At 42.0% G+C, this 21,389-nt stretch overlaps 1 protein-coding gene across 1 annotated transcript; it reads right to left on the reverse strand.

Moving 5' to 3' along the window:
* Positions 1 to 5,709: 5,709 nt before the first annotated feature.
* On the reverse strand, positions 5,710 to 20,998 carry castor1 (cytosolic arginine sensor for mTORC1 subunit 1). The gene is made up of 9 exons (XM_063018092.1): positions 20,886 to 20,998; positions 16,040 to 16,110; positions 13,357 to 13,550; positions 13,106 to 13,241; positions 12,902 to 13,025; positions 11,408 to 11,518; positions 9,882 to 9,964; positions 8,460 to 8,554; positions 5,710 to 5,778 (listed from the first exon to the last, which is right to left on the reverse strand). Exons 1-9 carry the CDS (start codon positions 20,996 to 20,998, stop codon positions 5,710 to 5,712), a joined length of 996 nt encoding a protein of 331 aa, XP_062874162.1.
* Between the last annotated feature and the right edge of the window lie 391 nt (positions 20,999 to 21,389).

A 21,389-nucleotide genomic window follows, 5' to 3' on the forward strand; every position in this document is an offset into this window, starting at 1 on the left:
TAAAAAACTCCAGTGACCTCAGACCCACTGAACAGCTCCGGAATGAACTGGAATATCAACTGAGGCTTTCTTGACCAACATACTATGTATAGTACATATAAATGATGATTTTTATGATTTCGCCCACCACTGCGAGCTCTGATGGAAGCCGTGACGTGTCATTACGTGTATTGTAGGAGGAAATAACTTCTAATTCTTGTAAAACTGATGAAAGAAACATCAGTTTCAGAAAGGAAGTTGCTGCCGATGCCCCTATAGGGAACTTAAGATCTGCGGCTGGCACTATTGAGGTTTTTATGTAAACGGCTTCTTGTTTGTTTCATCAATAGCTGAAGCAGATCCTGTTTGTGCCTGATGAGTTTCTGACTGACATTCATTAATATAAAGTCAGTCAAATGTTGATATACATAAAAAAAAAAAAAAAACGTTTATTACATCTTAGAATTGTAAAGATTTTTCACTCAATCCAGTCGTGACGAACTGGAACTTCTCCCGTCGCTGCTGCTGCCACCCTCACCCCAGATTAAGGAGGGCAGAGGCCACCATGTGCCCCTCCGATCCCTTTTCTTTTCACCTGCCAGGGGGCATGCAAGGCATCTCAACCAGCCAGCAGTGACCGCACTTAAACCAGCGATGAGGAATCCATTCAGCCATCGTCTCTCTCCCTACAGACACACCCGCTAGGCTGATCGCAGTGCTCAGATCTGAACTTGAGTGCTCGAGATCTCAGCACTTTACTTTAAAATCTTTTAACCCAAAGAAGACTTTAAATAAGAGTCGACTTCTTTTGTATGATTACTGTGGGTTTTCTGACAATCATGTGGATCATACAGCAAAAGCTTGTGACGTCTTCACACTAGTTTAATGGCACTAAACAGGACTGTGGACTTTTGCCAGGATCAGAAAGAAAAGCCAAGCTGTCACTTACACTGAAAAGGACATCGTCTAAGAAAAACTGCTGATGAATGAGTGACACTGTCCACTGGCAAGCAGGCTTTACATTGCTGTGTGCTCAGAACAAGGTTTCTCAGCCTTTTTTGGCCATTGACCCCACTCTGAGGGCTAAAAAACAAAACCCGATGGGCTATTTTTCCATTTCTTGTGTTAAGAAAATTAATAAAAGAAAAAATTGAATCTTAGCTGACCCATCTCTGTGCAGGCGCCAGCAACATTTTGATCACTAGTCCAGTATCCACTGAGCTATCACTGCCCTTCACAGTAGAGGTATACTGAACAAGCCATTAATAAGCCTGAAGACCTAAAAATGACACTCGGAGAAACCATCCACGTGGTCGCCAAGAGTCAGAATCGACTTGACGGCACTTAAAGACGACTTCTGACATGATTAGGTTTTTATATACAGTTTTATTTATTTGATTAAATACAAGGTCCATGAGCCATTTCTCTCTGGCAAAAAAACACTGATATAACGGCTGGTAATCATTTTGATTCCACCAATAAAATCAAAAAAATCTTACAAATAGAAACGTACTTGAGCAGGAGGAGATTAACAACTTTTATAATATTTCCTCACCCTCCTAAATCATACTGGCAGTAGCAGTAGTAACAAAGATGACACTTATTTAGAGTCTATAAAGGAATACAATCACTGGCCACTTTATTTGTAACACGTGTACACCTACTTATTATTGTAATAAGCTAACTATCCAGCCTTTTGAGCCACGGTTCAAGAACTTCAACTAATGTTCACATTAACATCAGAATGGGAAATAAGAACATATCTGAGTGACCGCCAGACAAGCAGGTTTGAGGTCAGAAACTAGGAGTTCACAGGGAGGGAAAAAGGAGTGTGGCTAAACATCTCATTAATAAGCATGTACTATATGTCCACATACTTTTGTATAATGTAAATCAATTTTATAAAGAAGTCTAAGAAATAAAAGTCTATAAAAAATCTTTTTCTTTAATGCAACATCATGTGACAAATTACACTAAATGGACAAAAGTATTGGGACACCACTCTTTATTGTTCAGTTTAGATATTTCAAACACACCCATTCCTATTATATGTATGAACTTAATAACGTAGCACAAATTATATGCCTCTAAATATGTGGCAACAGTTTAGGAAAGGCCATTTCCTTTTCCTCCAGTATGACTGTTGCCCTTTACACAAAGCAAGCACAATGAAGACGTGGTTCGGCTTGACAAGTTTGGTGGAGCCCTAATAATTTGGAACACTGCGAAGTCTCAAGGCTTTCTCAATCAAGAGAAAATGAGTGCCTGACCTCTTCGAATAGACAACATTTTGTGAAAAGCCCTCTTAAAACAGCAAAAGGCTGTCACTGCTTTAACAAAAAAGGGTGGTGGTGCCACCATATTATTGCCCATGATGCTGGAAATGGGTGTCCAACAAGGTCATTGAATGTGTCCGGACACTTTTGGCCATATAGTGTTAATTCTGACGTTTCTGGAAAAAATAACACTGATAGTATTTTATGTGCTTGCAGAAAGAAAAAAAGCTGAGGAAATGCTGATGCAAGCTTGCGAACATGTCACAGACCCTAAATGTACTGATAATCTACCACGAAAATCACACCTCTCACTCATCAAAATTCAAACTCTGGGTTGCCTCTTAAATACAGAACCCCTAAACATGCATGATTTCTTGTGCTAATGAAGTGAAACTGTGGCAGATCCAGTTCCACTGGGTAACACCGGGCACGAGTATCCAACTGGTGTGCAGCCTGTATAAAGGGTAGCACATGACAGCATGGGTCTTTGGTACCTGGGTTCCATCCTGGCCTACAGATCTTTGGGTTCTTCAAAAGTCTGACTCGTCCTTTTATTCCTTCATTTTCACTAATCAAGATTCAAACCAGGATGTCAGAGGTGGTGGGCTAGTGGAATAGATCCTCTGCGCCACACTTTCAAATTCAAACACAGAGAAACATCCTTTTTTCCTGTGATAATGACGGCATTTGAAATCTCATCACATTGAAGATATGTGACCTCAGGTTACACAAGGTTTAGACTAGGTTCGGGTTCCTCAACCAACGAGCTGAGGACCACAAGTGAGCCAGGAAGCAACCTGTAGTGGTCAGTGGACCTCCCCTCAGGAGAAGCCAGCCAATCTAAGACTTATTTGTATAAAATGTAGCATATGACAGCATGGGCCTACTGACCATCCTGGCCTACCGATCAATCCTGTGTCTGTACGCTTGGCTGTACTTTGAGTACTCTAGTTTCTTCCCTCTTCAGAAGTTTGACTCACTCATTTATTCATTCATGTTCACTAATCAAGATTCAGACCAGGATGTCAGAGGTGGTGGGCTAGCGGAATAGAACCTCTGCATCACACTTTCAGATTGAACACAAAGAAACATCCTGTTTTCCTGTGATTATGACATCGTTTGAAATCTCATCACAATGAAGATATGCAACCTCAAGTTACACAAGGTTCAGACTAGGTTCGGGTTCCTCAACCAATGAGCTGAGGACCGCAAGTGAGCCAGGAAGCAACCTGTAGTGGTCAGTGGACCTCCCCTCAGGAGAAGCCAGCCAATCTAAGACACTGAAATCTGTAAAGATGTTACCACATGACCATATGGGTCCTCTGTACCTGGGTTCCATCCTGGGTTCCATGGTTGTTCTTTGGGTATTCTGGTTTCCTCCCACCCTCTAAAGTCTGATTAATTTATTCATTTTACAAATCGCTTCATTCCTGAGAGCACTTTCCAAAACACAGACTGTATCTGTGGGAATTTGTACCCATTTTGTCTAAAAAAAATACAGAGTGGCACAAATTATGCTGGACAGAGTGCCAATCCAATATGAAGTGACACACATTTACTTACTCACACTTAGTTCCAATTCATCCCAAAGGTGTAAGATAGGTGGTGTTCAAGTGAGAGTGGATACTCAGGTGCCCCCCAACCCTTCAAAACATGGGGGAGGGCTGATCAAGATTTTAAGGTGATCAGGCATTTGAGTGGCGCATTAGTAAAATTACAATAGCCCACAACAGCTGGGATCCAGGGTTCGAATGCTGTTGACTGGTCAGGCTTTGTTTGGGGTGTGCTACTGCACTGGGCCAAGTAATTCCCAGGGACCCACCACGACCCTGACCGGAAAAAATTGTGGTAAAACATGGAAATGAAATTCACCTTGTGCATGATTTTGGTGGAAGTGCTCAGAGGAAAGACACACACTGTGGGTTGTGAACCATTGATCATAAGGCTGCTGGTTCAAACCCCACCACTGCCAAGTTGCCACAGTTGGGCTCCTGTACAAGGCACTTGATGCTCAGGTGCTTGGAATGGATTCAGTCAAAATTGTAATCCACTAAGTGGCAAGAAGTGGTGACGTGTAACGTCTTTTAAGGCAATGGCAAGTGAGGATTAAACCCAGGACCTCAGGAACCTACTGCTGTGTGCCACCCACCCACTATAACAGCTACACCACCATACCACCCAAACCAGGATGGATGAATTGGTAAACATTATTATTATTAATGAATGACGTGGGTGGAGCAGCGGTAAAGTGCTCTGGATCTAAGGAAGTGCTATCCACCGGTCTGACATGATTGGCTAATGTCTGATGGGGGAAGGGGGGTGGCCGAAACAGCCGAGCTATTGGGATGTGCACTTGACAGTGCACTCCCGAGTGCTGGTCCCAAGCCTGGATGTAAATAAGAGGGTGGTGTCCGGGTATAGGATGGGTATTGCTCAACGGCTTACTGGAGAAGAAACGAGATACACTATATGGTCAAAAGTATGTGGACACACCTCTTAATTATTGAAATCACAAGTTTTAGGCACACTCCTTGCTAATTATCGACATGAAATGTATTTTATCTTTGCAACTTTGGAGCACTTGGAGTCAAACCTTGCCACAGTTTGACAGTACCACTGTGCACAAAGCCAGGTTAATTAAGGCATGGTTTCATGAGATTGGTGAGAAGGAATTTCGATGGCTTGCATAAAATCCTGACGAACACTACAGAACACTCTAGGATGAAACCATGGGATTCATGCCTTTAGTCCAAAGGAGTCACCAGAAATTGTTTTTTTCAGCTGGTCCCATTTTTAAGGGTCACCAAAGTGGATCTGTGGTATGGATGCAACCCTCCTCTTTCTATCCGGGCATGGGACCAGCACTGACAAGTGCACCTCCCAATGGCTAGGTCATCCCCCCCACCAGACATTTGCCAATCATGTCTATGCAGATGCCTGATAGGTCGAAATTAAGAGCAGAATATGGGTTGTACAGTTTCTTCGCAAGCCGGGTAGGTTTTACACAACTTCCAGGATGCAGGTTTGATCCTAAGCTCTGGATTACTGGCAGCAAAGAGTGGACCAGAATCAATGCCTAACCATCTACCTAATGGATACAAATTCCTACAGGCACACTTCAAAATTTTCTAAAAAGGCTTCACAGAAGAGTAGAACACTACACTTATACACATGGTTTTGGAATGGGATGTCCAACAAGCTCATGGTTATGTGTCCACATACTTTTGACCATATAGCACATGCTCAAATGAAGTGGTTATTAGAAATGGAGTCAAACTTGTGATTTCCTCTCCATTCAGGACTTCCGTAGTACGTTTTGCTGATCAAAACGACACTCTGTGTCCGTTTGGTTCTTGAGGTTTAAGTGCTGTAGCTTAGAAACATCGTCAGTATTTCTGGCGTCAACGTTAGTGTTGTAATTAAGATCCAGCATCACTGTCTGTTCTTCCTTAAATCAGCAGCCGTTGTGTCTCCTCTGATCCTGCAGCATGTCTGTAACCCTCACTATGTCCTCTTCTGGCACCTACACAAGACGAAGTTATTAGTCATTTGTACCAGAGTATCTGATCACAGTCAGAAAACATCACACATCAGATACAGTGGGGCCAAAAAGTATTTAGTCAGCCACTGACTGTGCAAGTTCTCCTACTTAGAAAGATGAGAGAGGTCTGTAATTTTCATCATAGTTACACTTCAACTATGAGAGACAAAATGAGAAAAAAAATCCAGGAAATCACACTGTAGGATTTTTAAAGAATGTATTTGTACATTATGGTGGAAAATAAGTATTTGGTCAATAACAAAAGTTCAACTCAATACTTTGTAACATAACCTTTGTTGGCAATGACAGAGGTGAAACGTTTCCTGTAAGTCTTCACCAGGTTTGCACACACTGTAGCTGGTATTTTGGCCCATTCCTCCATGCAGATCTCCTCTAGAGCAGTGATGTTTTGGGGCTGTCGCTGGGCAACACGGACTCCACAAATTTTCTATGGGGTTGAGGTCTGGAGACTGGCTAGGCCACTCCAGGACCTTGAAATGCTTTTTATGGAGCCACTCCTTCGTTGCCCGGGCAGTGTGTTTGGGATCATTGTCATGCTGGAAGACCCAGCCACGTTCCATCTTCAATGCTTCAATGCTCACTGATGGAAGGAGGTTTTGGCTTAAAATCTCACGATACATGGCTCCGTTCATTCTTCCCTTAACACGGATCAGTCGTCCTGTCCCCTTTGCAGAAAAACAGCCCCAAAGCATGATGTTTCCACCCCCATGCTTCACAGTAGGTATGGTGTTCTTGGGATGCAACTCAGCATTCTTCTTCCTCCAAACACGACGAGTTCCATTTTGGTTTCATCTGACCACATGATATTCTCCCAATCCTCTTCTGGATCATCCATATGCTCTCTGGCAAACTTCAGACGGGCCTGGACATGTACAGGCTTAAGCAGGGGGACACGCCTGGCACTGCAGGATTTGAGTCCCTCTCGGCGTAGTGTGTTACTGATGGTAGCCTTTGTTACTTTGGTCCCAGCTCTCTGCAGGTCATTCATCAGGTCCCTCCATGTAGTTCTGGGATTTTTGCTCACCGTTCTCATGATCATTTTGACCCCACGGGATGAGATCTTGACCCCAAGGGAGATTACCAATGGTCTTGTATGTCTTCCATTTTCTTACAATTGCTCCCACAGTTGATTTATTCACACCAACCTGCTTGCCTATTGTAGATTCACTCTTCCCAGCCTGGTGCAGGTCTACAATTTTCTTCCTGGTGTCCTTCAACAGCTCTTTGGTTGAGTCTGGAGTCTGACTGTTTGAGGCTGTGGACAGGTGTCTTTTATACAGATAACGAGGTCAAACAGGTGCCATTAATACAGGTAACGAGTGGAGGACAGAAGAGCTTCTTAAAGAAGAAGTTACAGGTCTGTGAGAGCCAGAAATCTTGCTTGTATGTTATTGACCAAATACTTATTTTCCACCATAATTTACAAAAAAATTCTTTAAAAATCCTACAATGTGATTTCCTGGATTTTTTTTTCTCATTTTGTCTCTCATAGTTGAAGTGTAGCTATGATGAAAATTACAGACCTCTCTCATCTTTCTAAGTAGGAGAACTTGCACAATCAGTGGCTGACTAAATACTTTTTGGCCCCACTGTACATGATTCAGTGGTCTTTTATCTATTTATTTATGCATCCCGATTGCTTTCAAGGAGGGTATATTTGCCGCTCCCCGCCCCCTCCGACGTGTGCGCGGCCCCTCAACCCTGCACACGCAACATGTGATTCATCTACTTCTGCACAGACGCCTTGGTCTGCTAACCAGGGTCCTTACACAGCGTTTGAAGACCACACCCACTTAGTCCGGTCATTGTCCCACCCAGCAGACATGGTGACCAATTTCTGTCTGCTGCAGGCACTGGCGATTGTGCCCGCTAGATGGCGCCCAGCCAACCGGTAGCAGGCCCCTGAGCAAGGCCCTTAACCCTCAATTGCTCAAAAATTGTGTTCAGTCATGATTGTAAGTCGCTTTGGATAAAAGCGTCTGCTAAATGCTGAAAATGTAAATTACAAACAAATAAACTTTCAATTTAAGTTGGTCTGGTTGATGGGCGCCTGCCAACAAGACTTTGTTATGTAAGGTAAAACAAACTTAGGGTGGGAGTGCCTATCGTTTGGGAGGTGCACTTGTCAGTGTGCTCTTAGTGACGGTCCCATGCCCGGATAAAAATAGGAGGGTTGCATGAGGAAGGGCATCTGGCATAAAAACCTGGCAAAAAGGCACTCAGGTGGCACAGCGGTAAGCCTACTAGTGGTGAGCTTAAGTTCCACTCTCGGCTGTACTATCGGCCGGCCGGCCGGCCGGGCACCTACACGCAGCAGTTTTGAGGAACCCTCTCCAGCAAACCCACCCCACAGATGAGCCAATCAATGTCTGTATAGGCGCCGGGCCTGATGGTAGCAGAGCTGAGATTTCAGTTGCTTTACCACTGCACCACCCAAGCATCAAGTTATTTAGAGTTTTTCTTTCTCAGAAGTGCGGCTGTCATTATAGCTAAAAAGATTATACAGGTGTCACTTTTTTTTAATTCCATTTGTTTTCAAAATGGGGTGTCCAACAAGCTCATAATCCAGTGTCCACATACTATTGGCCCTATAGTGTATGCACAGAGATCAGGGGTAGCAGGAGATTAGTGAATAGACTCACCAGAGCATGGTCGAAGCTGAATGTGCTGATGTAATATGCTGAGATATCACAATCTGCTAGTGGATGAGAGATCTGAGCGACGATCCCACACTCATCTGATACACAGACAGGAAAACACACACAGCAGGAAGGGGGGGGGGGGGGTTTGTTAACAGTTAACAGTTTAGACTCTGCTGTATGATAACTCGGTCTCTAATGTCCGTTATTCAATAACCAGTTTAGTTTAAGTTTAAGTTTCCTGTACATCCGCAAAAAATACCTAACCAGCTCAAATCTCAGCGACTTCTGTCAGGAGCTTCTGTGCCAAAGTTCAGCAGAACCGACGTTCTCGTCGGTGTGTGTATTTGCTCTGGGTAAATGCAGTGTGTGGTGTTGTGAGCTGATTACTGATTAATTCAATATTTGCCATGTCCGCCTCTTGACTTGTTCTCAACTGATATAAAAATGACATAAATGCTATTCCAAGATTTTAAGGTGATCAGGCATCTGAGTGCTGCATTAGTAAAATTACAATAGCCCACAACAGCTGGGATCCAGGGTTCAAATACTGTTGGCTGGTCAGGTTTTGTTTGGGGTGTCCTACTACTCTGGGCCAAGTGATTCCAGAGAAAACGGACCCACCACGACCCTGACCAGGATAGAATTGTGGTAAGACATGGAAATGAAATTTAAAAACAAAATGAATAAATAAAACATCCACTAACGTGTTAAGTGAAGCTGATGGGCTATACTGCTTCAAAAGGTCAGTAAGAACCGTTAAAGCTAAACCATCAATCTGTTGCACTGAAGCTGGTGAAGCTGTCAGGCAATACTGCTTCAAACGATCAGTAAGAATCACTGAAGATAAACCATTAATCTGTTGCACTGAAGCCGGTAAAGCTGCTGGGCTATATCACTTCAGAAGGTCAGTAAGAATAGCTACAGCTAAACCTAAAGCTAAAGTGACCATAGAGATTAAAAGTGCAAGTGCAAGTAAGATCTTCATGATCCAAACCATTTAGAGCTTTGAATGTCATTGGTGGAACTTTATAGTCGATGAGAAAAAGGTTCGGAAAGTATGATAAAGGTTTAATGTTTGCTGAATAAAGTCTTCTGATGGACTATACTGCTTCAAGAGATCAGCAAGTCATGCGAGAACTGAAGGATTTGAAGGCTGTAAAGTTCACTAGCAGGACTTACTGGTCAGTGTGAATTTAATAGACAACCTGCTCGCGAGTTGTGTGTTCTAATAATTCGGTCAAAAACTTGCACGTATGCAAAAAATTCAAAACCAGCTAAAACGTCAGCAGATAGAGTCCAGCGCCTTTTAACAAACATTTCCTGTCATTGTTTCTGGTGCTGCATTTGGTTTTTGAATGTCTGTCTTGCATTTGACGGCTTGGACGGCAGTGTAAACGTGTCCAAGTAAAAATGAACTCTCACCGAAGCCTAATGGTTGTCCTCCGATTCTCACCATCCTCCAGAGCTCACCAGATGAGCTGGTGAAGAGCAGATCGGCAGGAAATCTGCAAACATGCACATAAAGCAATCACTGAACTCATCTGTGGATAATCATGATGAGTAATGAAGTTCTTTAGTCCTACATGTTCATGTACTGGCAAACACCAGATCAATAATGATTTTAATAATAAACTACGTTTACACTTACTGCATTTAGCGGACGCTTTTATTCAAAGCGACTTACAGTACCGTGACAGTATATTATCTAAGCAATTGAGAGTTAAGGGCCTTGCTCAAGGGCCCAACCATGGCAACCGGACAGTGGTGGGGCTTGAACCAGCAACCTTAAGATTATTTATCTGCCTTAACTACAGTATACCTACAAAGGCATATAGAAAACCTTCCTAATTATTGAGTTCAGGTGTTTATTTGAAGCAAATAATAATTTATAATTGGTCTTACACACATCTAAGCATTCATTATGAGGGGCGTCTACATACTATTGGCCATATTTTGTTTCTATTGTGCACATGACAATAAAGCTCTTGAATCTTAAGCTGTACCCACTGCCTACGGGTGTAAAAAATATCAATTATATAACATAAATACTATGCTTCCAACGTAGTGACAGCAGTTAAAGAGAAGGCCCTTTCCTGTTCCTGCATTGTTTGACAAGTTTAATGTGAAGGAACTGTATAGGCCAGAACAGAGTCGTGACCTTAAACACGCTGGTCCACAACCATGAAGATCTCAAGCTCTCGAGGTCGAGTCTCAGACAGTGCTGTCGATCTTGGCTGTGTCTGAGGGAGATCGGTTGACACAGTTTTCGGTGAGATTACACCACTGGCACGCCAAAAGAAGCGTCTGCAGACCTCGTTTGAAGTACAAGGCACAGTCATACTGGAATAGGTCAGTACCTAAATCAACTGTTGCCACAAAGTTAGAAGCAAATGTATTTATTTATTTATTTAGTTGTTTTATGCCATGTTTACACAATGGTTATGTTCACAGTAGGAAATGGTAGGTTTTTTATATCAGTCTAGAGCCCTTGTCAAGCGTTGTATTAGTATGTTGTTTTATATGTGTTCTTTTAGACCATTTTTTTTCAAGAATTTGAGGATTGTTTCTACGTTAAAAAGCGTAAGTATTTGGGGCATTCGATCAGTATATGTCTAATTGAAAGAGGTATTTGGCAAATATCACAGAGTAGACCCCCTTAAAAGATATGAGTGTGTTAAATGTGTGTGTCCAATGCGGCATCTGGTGTAGACCACCTGACAAGTACGTTTCTCTGGTTGCCACATATTTTTAATGTAGACAGGTATAAGCACCTGATAGTTAGAAGCAAATAATAATTTATGTAAGCATTAATTATGAGGGGCGTCTACATACTCTTAAGTCATACTGTGTAGATAGCAATATATTAAAATAAGCAAAGCCACCCACGGTCCACACTTTGGCAATAAAGGTACAACCAGCTACCAACACACAGGCAGAGTGAGACTTACTGTTGCTGTGCTTCTGTATCCATCACTAAAGAAACGTAGCCGTCGATCAGAGAGAAGGAGAAGAACTTTACACACTCCAGATCAGCAGAACTGTTCCCGTCATCCCTGTGACTGCACACACAAGCACAAGAACGTTACATTTATGTTTTCTATATACATTTTAGAAATGAAACAGCAGATTTCATTTACCACCACCTTAAACAGTAGCAGAACACAATGCAAGGCTTCAGGGGGTCATTCAGGGGCCCAACAGTGGCAACTTGACGGTGGCGTGGCTTGAACCAGCAGCCTACTCTTTTAAGAAACAGAAACACTTGCTGACCCGAAGTAAAAGCACCGCCAGACACAGACACTGAACCCAGCGGATGTGTGTGTGCGAGCAATAATTTGAGGAAGAGCAGTCATGGAAAATTTCATTAACTCCGATATGGGAACTTGGAGCCATCCTACTCCCTTCAAAAAAACGACAGGTTTAAATGCGCTTCCTTCCAAACATTAGTCAACTGAGATTGTGTAACTATTAGGGCGCATCCACATGAGGCAGCAAAACCGGTTTTGCGTCGACCGTGCTGTTGTTTCCTATGGGCTTGAGATTTTTGTGCTTGCATCTGATTGAACTTCGACCCAGTTTGCTGCTGAACTTTCCAAAGCTCCTCCAATGAGACAAACTGTTTGATATGACGCAGTAAAAGCGACTCAGACCGAACGAACGACTCTTAATGTGAACAAACGAGCGAGGAATTTTATTAGTGGAGAGAACTTATGAGCAGTAATAATTAGGGGATGTTTAGTGTACCTGTGTCTTTTTTTCTATTTTATTTATGCATTTTATCCCATTTTTTTCCCAATTTATTGTAGTTAGTTTGTCTTCTGCTGCTGGAGATCCCTGATTGCAGTCGAGGTGGGTATATTGATGCTCACGCCTCCTCCGACCCATGCGCAGCACTTAGCGGAACCCTTTTTCACCCATGCATTCTGCACAGGCGCCTCTATCTGCCAATCAGCTTTTGAAGACCCCACCCACATAGTCCGGTCATCCTGCCCTAGCAGAAACGCATCTGCTGCAGGCACTGCCAATTATGCTCGCTAGATGGCGCCCAGCCGACCGGTGGCAACGCTGAGTTTCGAATCGAGGAGTTCAGAATCCCGGCGCTGGTGTGCTAGTGGAATATCCCGCTGCACCACCTGGGCGCCCCCTGTGTCGTTCTTTTAATACATTAAACCACATTAAGCTTTATTAGCGATAAGCGTTTTAGACTCTCGAAAAAGCCGATTCTGATTCTCACAATTTCTCAGAAGCTCGAGCTGTAACACAAGTTTAAAAGTGAAACAGTGAAGAAAACACAGATAAACACAGTTACATGTGGAACTTTCAGACTGGATTTGATGGTTATTCCACACATATTCGCACTTTGATGACGTTTTACAACAGCACTCGCAAAGCGCTTCTCATGTGAATGCACCCTTACATGTGTGTGTATACTCTTGGCAAACCTGTTAGAGAAGAAGAGAACGTCGATGAGTGTGGTGGCGATGCCCGGCAGTGTGTCAGGGTCCAAGCTCATCACGCAGAACTGGTTATTTGGGATCAACACCGGGTGCACCGTGGAATGAGGGACTGCACACATGCACAGAAACAATATTTGGTACCGATAGAGGAACCTGGAACCAGTCCTGTGTTATTAGTGTCAGTCTCACCGTCTCTCCCGTTACGCTGCAGACCGTTGCTCACATCCTGGACGCTCACCGGCACCGATTCTCCGTTGACCTCCTTGAAAATATTAAACTCCTCTGCCAAGGTGTGGATGACCACAGACAGGTCTTTCTCTCGCACCTGAGCAACCAAACACACAATTATTAGCACACACACTCATACAGGGAAGGAAAACCAGTATTTATTCACTTTTACACATTTCTGTAACTCTGCTGAATACGTTTGCCGGCCTCACCAGGATAAAATCCGTCTGATAGGTGGAGAGCATGAAGACGGAGACGTGCTGCTCGGCCAGCGGGGCGATGACCGATTTGGCGATCTTGGTGACGCCCACGGTCTGAGAGCTGCTGGAAGCGTTACCGTTGGACACAACGTTGAGGGGCAGCCACGTAGAGCTCTCCACCTGTAGGTGCTCGGAAGGGGGCAGATCTGACAAAAACAAAACAAAAAACAGAAGAAAATAAATAAATAAAAAATATGAAGGAGACTGTAATGGCATTGTAGTTTAGCCACTGTTATATTTTCTTTATATTTAGATTTCGAGAATAAAGTTGAAATATTAAAGCCAAAATATTGCGACCTTGTTCTGGAAATATTCTGATTTTACTCTCGACATATGACACTTTATTTCTCAAAATCTAAAAAGTTTGACTTTATTCTCGAAATACTGACACCATTCTTGAAATTTACATATTACGACTTTATTCTTAAAATATTTTGACTGTTTTTATCAAGATATCTTGACTTTATTCTGAATATATTTTATTCTCAATATATTTTAATTTTATTCTCAATAAATTTAAATTTTATTTTCAATATATTTAAATTTTGTTCTTAATATATTTTGATTTTATTCTCAATATATTTCGATTTTATTCTCAATATATTTTGATTTTATTCTCAACATATTTAGATTTTATTGTCAATACATTTAGATTTTATTGTCAATATATTTAGATTTTATTCTCAATATATTTAGATTTTATTCTCAATATATATCGACTTTATTCTCAATATATTTTGATTTTATTTTTTATATATTTTAATTTTATTCTCAATAAATTTAAATTTTATTCTCAATATATTTCGATTTTATTCACAATATATTTCGATTTTATTTTTAATATATTTTGATTTTATTCTCAATATATTTTGATTTTATTCTTAATATATTTAGATTTTTATTGTCAATATATTTAGATTTTATTCTCAATATATTTAGATTTTATTTTCAATATATTTAGATTTTACTCTCAATATATTTAGATTTAATTTTCAATATATTTAGATTTTATTTTTAATATATTTTGATTTTATTCTCAATATATTTAGATTTTATTCTTAATATATTTAGATTTTTATTGTCAATATATTTAGATTTTATTCTCAATATATTTAGATTTTATTTTCAATATATTTAGATTTTATTCTCAATATATTAAGATTTTATTCTCAATATATTTAGATTTTATTTTCAATATATTTCGATTTTACTCTCAATATATTTAGATTTTATTTTCAATATATTTAGATTTTATTTTCAATATATTTTAACTTAATTCTTGAAATCAAATATAAATTTAACAGTGGCTGAACTGATGACATATAGAGGCAATAAAAGACACGAGGAGACATTTTACTGACCGCGTCTTTCAACATAAGACCTAAACGGAAGAGATTTTATCAGGGTGTTTTATGTTTTTCTCCTCAGAATCAGATGACCTCAGCAGACTTGTGGCTAACCTAATTATCGCTTTATCTAATAACCACGGAGCCCCGCGGGAGGAAGTTAAACCGTCATGATCCGCTGTAGGATCTGGTTCTTACACTGCAGTTAATGTTGAGGAACTCAGCAGATGATTCATTCAATCAACTGGTTTCCAAAGAACACACGGTAAGGGACGCCACCACATGGTACTGGTAATTCTGTGTCTACTGGCCAAAAGTATGTATCTTTTCAGCTATAACAACAGCAAATCTTCTGAGAAGGCTTCTAACAAAGTTAGAGCAATTTGTCTGTGGAAATTTGTGCCCATTCAGTCAAAGCATGACAGCATTTGTATGACTGGGCACTGATGTTGATGTTTCAGTTCATCCCAGAGCTGCTGAGTGGGTCTGATGTCAGGACTGTGCAGGCCAGTGGAGTTTCTTTAACCTCCTGAGACCCGAGCTTTGATTTTTTCAATGCATTTTTTCTATTCCTTTTGTTTTTAACCTTATTAGTTGGGTGGCACGGTGGCTCAGTGGGTAGCACTGTCGCACACTGTCACAGCAAGAAGGTCCTGGGTTCGATCCCCAGATGGGGCGGTCCGGGTCCTTTCTCTGTGGAGTTTGCATGTTGTCGTGTGGGTTTCCCCCGGGTGCTCTGGTTTCCTCCCACAGTCCAAAGACATGCAAGTGAGGTGAAATGGAGACACTGAATTGTCCATGACTGTGTTTGATATAACCTGAATCTTGTGTAATGAGTAACTACCATTTCTGTCATGAATGTAACCAAAGTGTAAAACATAATGTTAAAATCTTAATAAAGAAACAAACAAACTTTATTAGTTTTCTAGTACTTTTGCTACCACTAGATGGCAGACAAAAGTGTCCACTAATGGGGACAATCGGTCTAAGTTTAGCAGGTCAAGGAATAACAAAGCCAAAATGTAATGTCCTCATATGTGACCGCAGGGTCTCAAGAGGTTAAATCAAGCTTCTCTTTACGTCTTTACAGAGCTTGTTTGTGGACAGGGGGAAAAGGCCTTCCCTAAACTGTTGCCTCAACATTGGCTGCATATGATTTTCTTTATACAATTGATTTATTACACCTGTTAGCGATTGTTGTAGCCTAAACACATGAATTCAGTAATTAGAGGAGGTGTCCTAATACTTTTGTCCATACGTGTGTGTGTGTGTGTGTGTGTGTGTGTTACCTTTAAATCCCTCCTCATCAAGGACAACGGTGTAATTTTCTGGAGTTTCAGTCATACTGAGGAATTTGCACCTGTACAATGAGACGGCAAAAAGAATGAAAATGTCAAATGTACAATATTTATAATCAGACACCAGAAGTATGTGGACACCTAGCCATCAGCTTGTTGGACGTCCCATTCCAAATTCCTTTTAGCTTTAACAGCTTTCACTTTTAGACAAGCTTTTTATATTTCCCTTTCCATATTTTGTGTTTGCATGTGTGGGAATTTGTGCCTATTCAGTTATAATGGCATTTGTAAGTTCAGGCAACATCTCAGAGCTGTTGGAGCTGTGAAGTTGAGCTCAGGACTCTATACAGGCGACTGGAGTCCCTTAACACAGTCCCTTGACTTAGTCCCTTATACAGTACACTGATCATCCATAACATTAAAACCACCTCCTTGTTTCTACACTCACTGTCCATTTTATCAGCTCCACTTACCATACAGAAGCACTTTGTAGTTCTACAATTACTGACTGTAGTTCATCTATTTCTCTACATACTTTTTTAGTCTGCTTTCACCCTGTTCTTCAATGGTCAGGACCCCCACAGGACCACCACAGAGCAGGTATTATTTAGGTGGTGGATCATTCTCAGCACTGCAGTGACACTGACATGGTGGTGGTGTGTTAGTGTGTGTTGTGCTGGTATGAGTGGATCAGACACAGAAGCTGGAGTTTTAAAATACCGTGTCCACTCACTGTCCACTCTATTAGACACTCCTACCTAGTTGGTCCACCTTGTAGATGTAAAGTCAGAGACGATCGCTCATCTATTGCTGCTGTTTGAGTCGGTCATCTTCTAGATCCTCATCAGTGGTCACAGGACGCTGCCAACGGGGCGTTGTTGGCTGGATATATTTTTGGTTGGTGGACTATTCTCAGTCCAGCAGTGACAGTAAACTCCAGCAGCGCTGCTGTGTCTGATCCACTCATACCAGCACAACACACACTAACACACCACCACCATGTCAGTGTCACTGCAGTGCTGAGAATGATCCACCACCTAAATAATACCTGCTCTGTGGTGGTCCTTTGGGGGTCTTGACAACTGAAGAACAGCAAGAAAGGGGGCTAACAAAGCATGCAGAGAAACAGATGGACTACAGTCAGTAATTGTAGAACTACAAAGTGCTTCTATATGGTAAGTGGAGCTGATAAAATGGACAGTGTGTGTAGAAACAAGGAGGTGGTTTTGATCATGCAAACAAATTTCCTTTTAGTGACAGTTTGGGTTTTCTTCAAAACCCTGGCAAGAAACCACTGTTGTTTAAGGTCAAACTAGATCTATTTATACAAGCACAGAGAGCAACAACAGTTTAGGGAAGGCCCTCTCCTGTTCCAGCATGACAAACAAGCTCTATAAGGACATGAAGAAAAGCTTGGTTTAAAGAAACTCCAGTGTCCTGCACAAAACCCTGACCTCGGGGGCTCAAATTCCCACAGACATCCTCCAAAATCTTGCAGAGAGCTGACGATCAGGTGTCCAAATTGTTTTGGCCACAGAGTGTGTTTCCAGTGCGACTCAGCAGAAGCACATCCAGCTGAGACGGAGTTCGGGTGAAGGGGAAGAGCGCGGCTCCACCTGCGCATTGAACTCGGAGCGGCAGCATTGTGCTAGCTACTCTCACACTTCCTGTTCGCTGCTCGAACCCCAGCTCTGCACTTCCTGCAAGTCATCCACGGCCTTGTCACGACCAGAGGTGTGAAATCAGCGTCTCCGGGTTTCGCTGTTATGTTTTGCTAACCAAGAACAGTCCGACAGTGTGACACTGCTGTTAAGACATTGTGCTGGAATGGTACTGATTTATTTATTGGTTACATTCATAACAGGACAGGTCGTTACTGGTTACACAAGATTCATCCCATGATGGTCAATTCTGTGTCGGAGGAACCCAAAACTCCTGGAGGAAACCCACACTGACACGGGGAGAACATGCAAACTCCACACAGAAAGGATCCAGACCGATCAACTTGAGAACCTCTGCAATTTTATATCCGACCAATATCTACTATATGGCCAATGGCACGTCCATGTGGCTTGTCGGACATCCCATTCCAAAACTATGGGCATTAATATGATCAAAAGTATGTGGACGCATCCGATAATGTTTTGCCCATTGCCACCCATTGTATTTAAAATCTATTATATTGAAGAAATTACATATAGCATCTGTACAGGGCAGTTGTAGCCTAGTGGTTACGGTACCGGACTAGTAATCAAAAGGTCACTGGTTCAAGCCCCACCACTGCCAGGTTCATACTGTTGGGCCCTTGAGCAAGGCTCTTAACCCTCAATTGCTTAGACAATATACTGTCACAGTACTGTAAGTCTCTTTGCATAAAAGCGTCTCTAATTGCCGAAAATGTAAATGTAAATGCTTCTAACTTTATGGCTACTCTCTTCAGGCTGGTATGAACATGTAACATGAAATGTTTCTGCTACAGCTATCAGTTTTCAGAGCCGTGTTCTTCCAACTTCAGTCAGATAAAGTATCATGACTTCTCTAAAACAAAGCCACAACAATCATCACTTTCAAACATCTGGGTTACACAATCAGGTTTGAGTGCTTGAATGCTCTTCCTATCGAGAGTTCACGTCTAGAACGAACTCGTCCGAACTTGATCCGGCTGTTTGACGCCACTGAGGCGTTTAGAATCCGTGTCACACAATAACAATGCTGCTTTAATATTACGCAACAGATCCTTCTGATGTATGGATGGATGTCAGAAAACAAACATTTATATGAAGTGCAAGACAGAGTTAGTGTGTTCTGTTCTGCATAAGCACTTATACACTTATATATATCCAGCTATGGCTTTAGCCTGTATAAGCTACACCTTGTATTGCTAGGTTTCTGCAATACTTATTAGATTTTACATTTACATTTTCAGCATTTAGCAGACGCTTTTATCCAAAGCGACTTACACAATGAGTGGAACATGATGAGCAATTGAGGGTTAAGGGCCTTGCTCAGGGACCCAACAGTGGCAACTTGGTGGTGGCGGGGCTTGAACCGGCAACCTTCTGTTTACTAGTCCAGTACCTTAACCACTGAGCTATCACTGGCCCGGACATATTAGGACATATTCTTGATCCAAACACCAATACCACCTTGAGCTCATGACCAGGCAATCAATCGAAGTTGGTCAGCTCTAAAAACATCTCATTTGTCTAGATACACTTCGAGGAATCAAGAAACTAGAAGGTAGGAGGTTTCTAGAGCAAAAATGCCATGTATCCTGTGTAGAAGTGGAAGTCTTTTTCATCCTTGTTGGACATTTAAAAATCAGGGGCTTTAATATGGAAAATCTCTGGACCTAATACGTAATTAGAAGAAGAGTCCACATACATTTAGCCATAAAGTGTTTATATATTCTGATATAGTATTTGAAAGCCTATGTTTTTTTAACTAGAACAAACTTTTTATAATACTATTTAAAGCCACTGTGTCGCACTGTGTCCAATTAGTGCACTTCAAATGATATAGTTACACACAATGTATGTGTATGTGTTCCGGTCTACTATGGATGGCCACCCCTTTTTAGGTTGAATGAATAAATGACATATAACTGGACGTCTATTTAAATAGCACTATGAGCTAAATAGAGCACGGCCACACAGCTGGTAGAGTGGATGTCAATCAACAACATGAGTCCCTGAGGATCTGGCCTCAACTCCAGCCAGTGTAAACGTGTTCACAGTGTCTACCTGTGGTTGCTTAAAAAATAAGAACATGTAGGTGTCTTGGTGGTGCGGAATCGGGTCATGATGTAAGTAAGTGAATGTGTGTTGGCCTGTATTGGATTTGGGCCCTGTCTGGGGTGTATTCACACCCCTTGACCAGGATTTCTGGAAGGCACCAGAACTTAGGGACAGTGGTAGCCTAGTGGGTAGAGCTTTGGATTATCAATTGAGAGTTGAGAGGTTGAGAGTTTGAATCCCAGCTCTGCCACGATGGATGGGTGTCCCATTCTAGGATGAACGAATAAATGACATAACTAGACGTCTATATAAAATAGCACTATGAGCACTAAATAGGGTGGCACAATCAACAACATGGGTCCCGAGGATCTGGGTTTGATTCTGGCCTCGCCTCGAGTCAGTGTAAATGTGTTCACAGTGTCTACCTGTGGTTGCTTAAAAAATAAGAACATGTAGGTGTCTTGGTGGTGTGGAATTGGTCCATGATGCAAATAAGTGATAGTTTTTTGGCCTGTATTGGATTTGGGCCCTGTCTGGGGCGTATTCACACCCCTTGACCAGGACTTATGAACAGTGGTAGCCTAGTGGGTAGAGCTTTGGACTATCCATTGAAAGGTTGAGAGTTTAAATCCCAGCTCTGCCATGCAGCCACTGTTGGGCCCTTGAGCAAGGCCCTCAATCCTCTATGCTCCACGGATGCCGTTCAATGACCGACCCTCCACTCTGACCCCAGCATCCAAACGAGCTGGAATTTGTGAAGAAATGTGTATATGTGACAAATAAAGGCATTTGATTCTTTACCTACTACTTCCAGCAGTGGGTAAAAATGAATGATTGAGTCAAATAAATGTAATCAGGGTAATTATAGTAGAATTTTAACTGTACAAAATGACCCCAAAACCTGTTTCTTGGTGTTCCACAGCTGACCAGATCCCAAAAACAATGTGTTGAAGGATCTGGATTTCATTACACAGCTTAATGAAGTGTAAACACCCACCCCATTCAGGCCATGATTTAAACCATCAGTGACCAGAAGTGTGTGGGAGCACCAGTCTGTGCCAACAGAACACACCAAACACACCTCCTGGCATGGAACTAACCTGCTTCTGTTCCTGAGGAAGATGAATTTGATCAGATGATGGGTGTAGTGTTGCAGCCCATTCCTGCTGATGCTGGTTACTCTCAGCCTGTGGTCTAAAATGTGCAAATCCATGTTGGAACTGGTGCAAAATCCGAAGCAAACACGCGTGCTGGAGTCGCGCAGCCGCACAGATCACTGTACACACTTCAGTGCGTGTGTGTACGTACGTGTGTGTGTGTGTGCATTCCCAGTAAACAGAATATAGATTAAATCAGGCGTCTGATCCGCAACTGGAGAGGAGAACACGCTGCAGGAACTGGGAACCGCTGCAGGAACTGGGAACCACTGAACGGCATCGAGGAAAAGCAGGAGGAACCAAAGCACGTTCACATAAGCCACGCCCACTCCCATTTAAAGCCACAGCGCACTTTAGTGCATCAATCATTCAACTAATCAATTAATCAATCAATTAATGAGTTAAGGTTCTAAAACGGCGGGGATTAGCTGACCTTCTTATTTAATA

The sequence above is a fragment of the Trichomycterus rosablanca genome, chromosome 21 (assembly GCF_030014385.1).
Source record: "Trichomycterus rosablanca isolate fTriRos1 chromosome 21, fTriRos1.hap1, whole genome shotgun sequence".
NCBI classification, from domain to species: domain Eukaryota; kingdom Metazoa; phylum Chordata; class Actinopteri; order Siluriformes; family Trichomycteridae; genus Trichomycterus; species Trichomycterus rosablanca.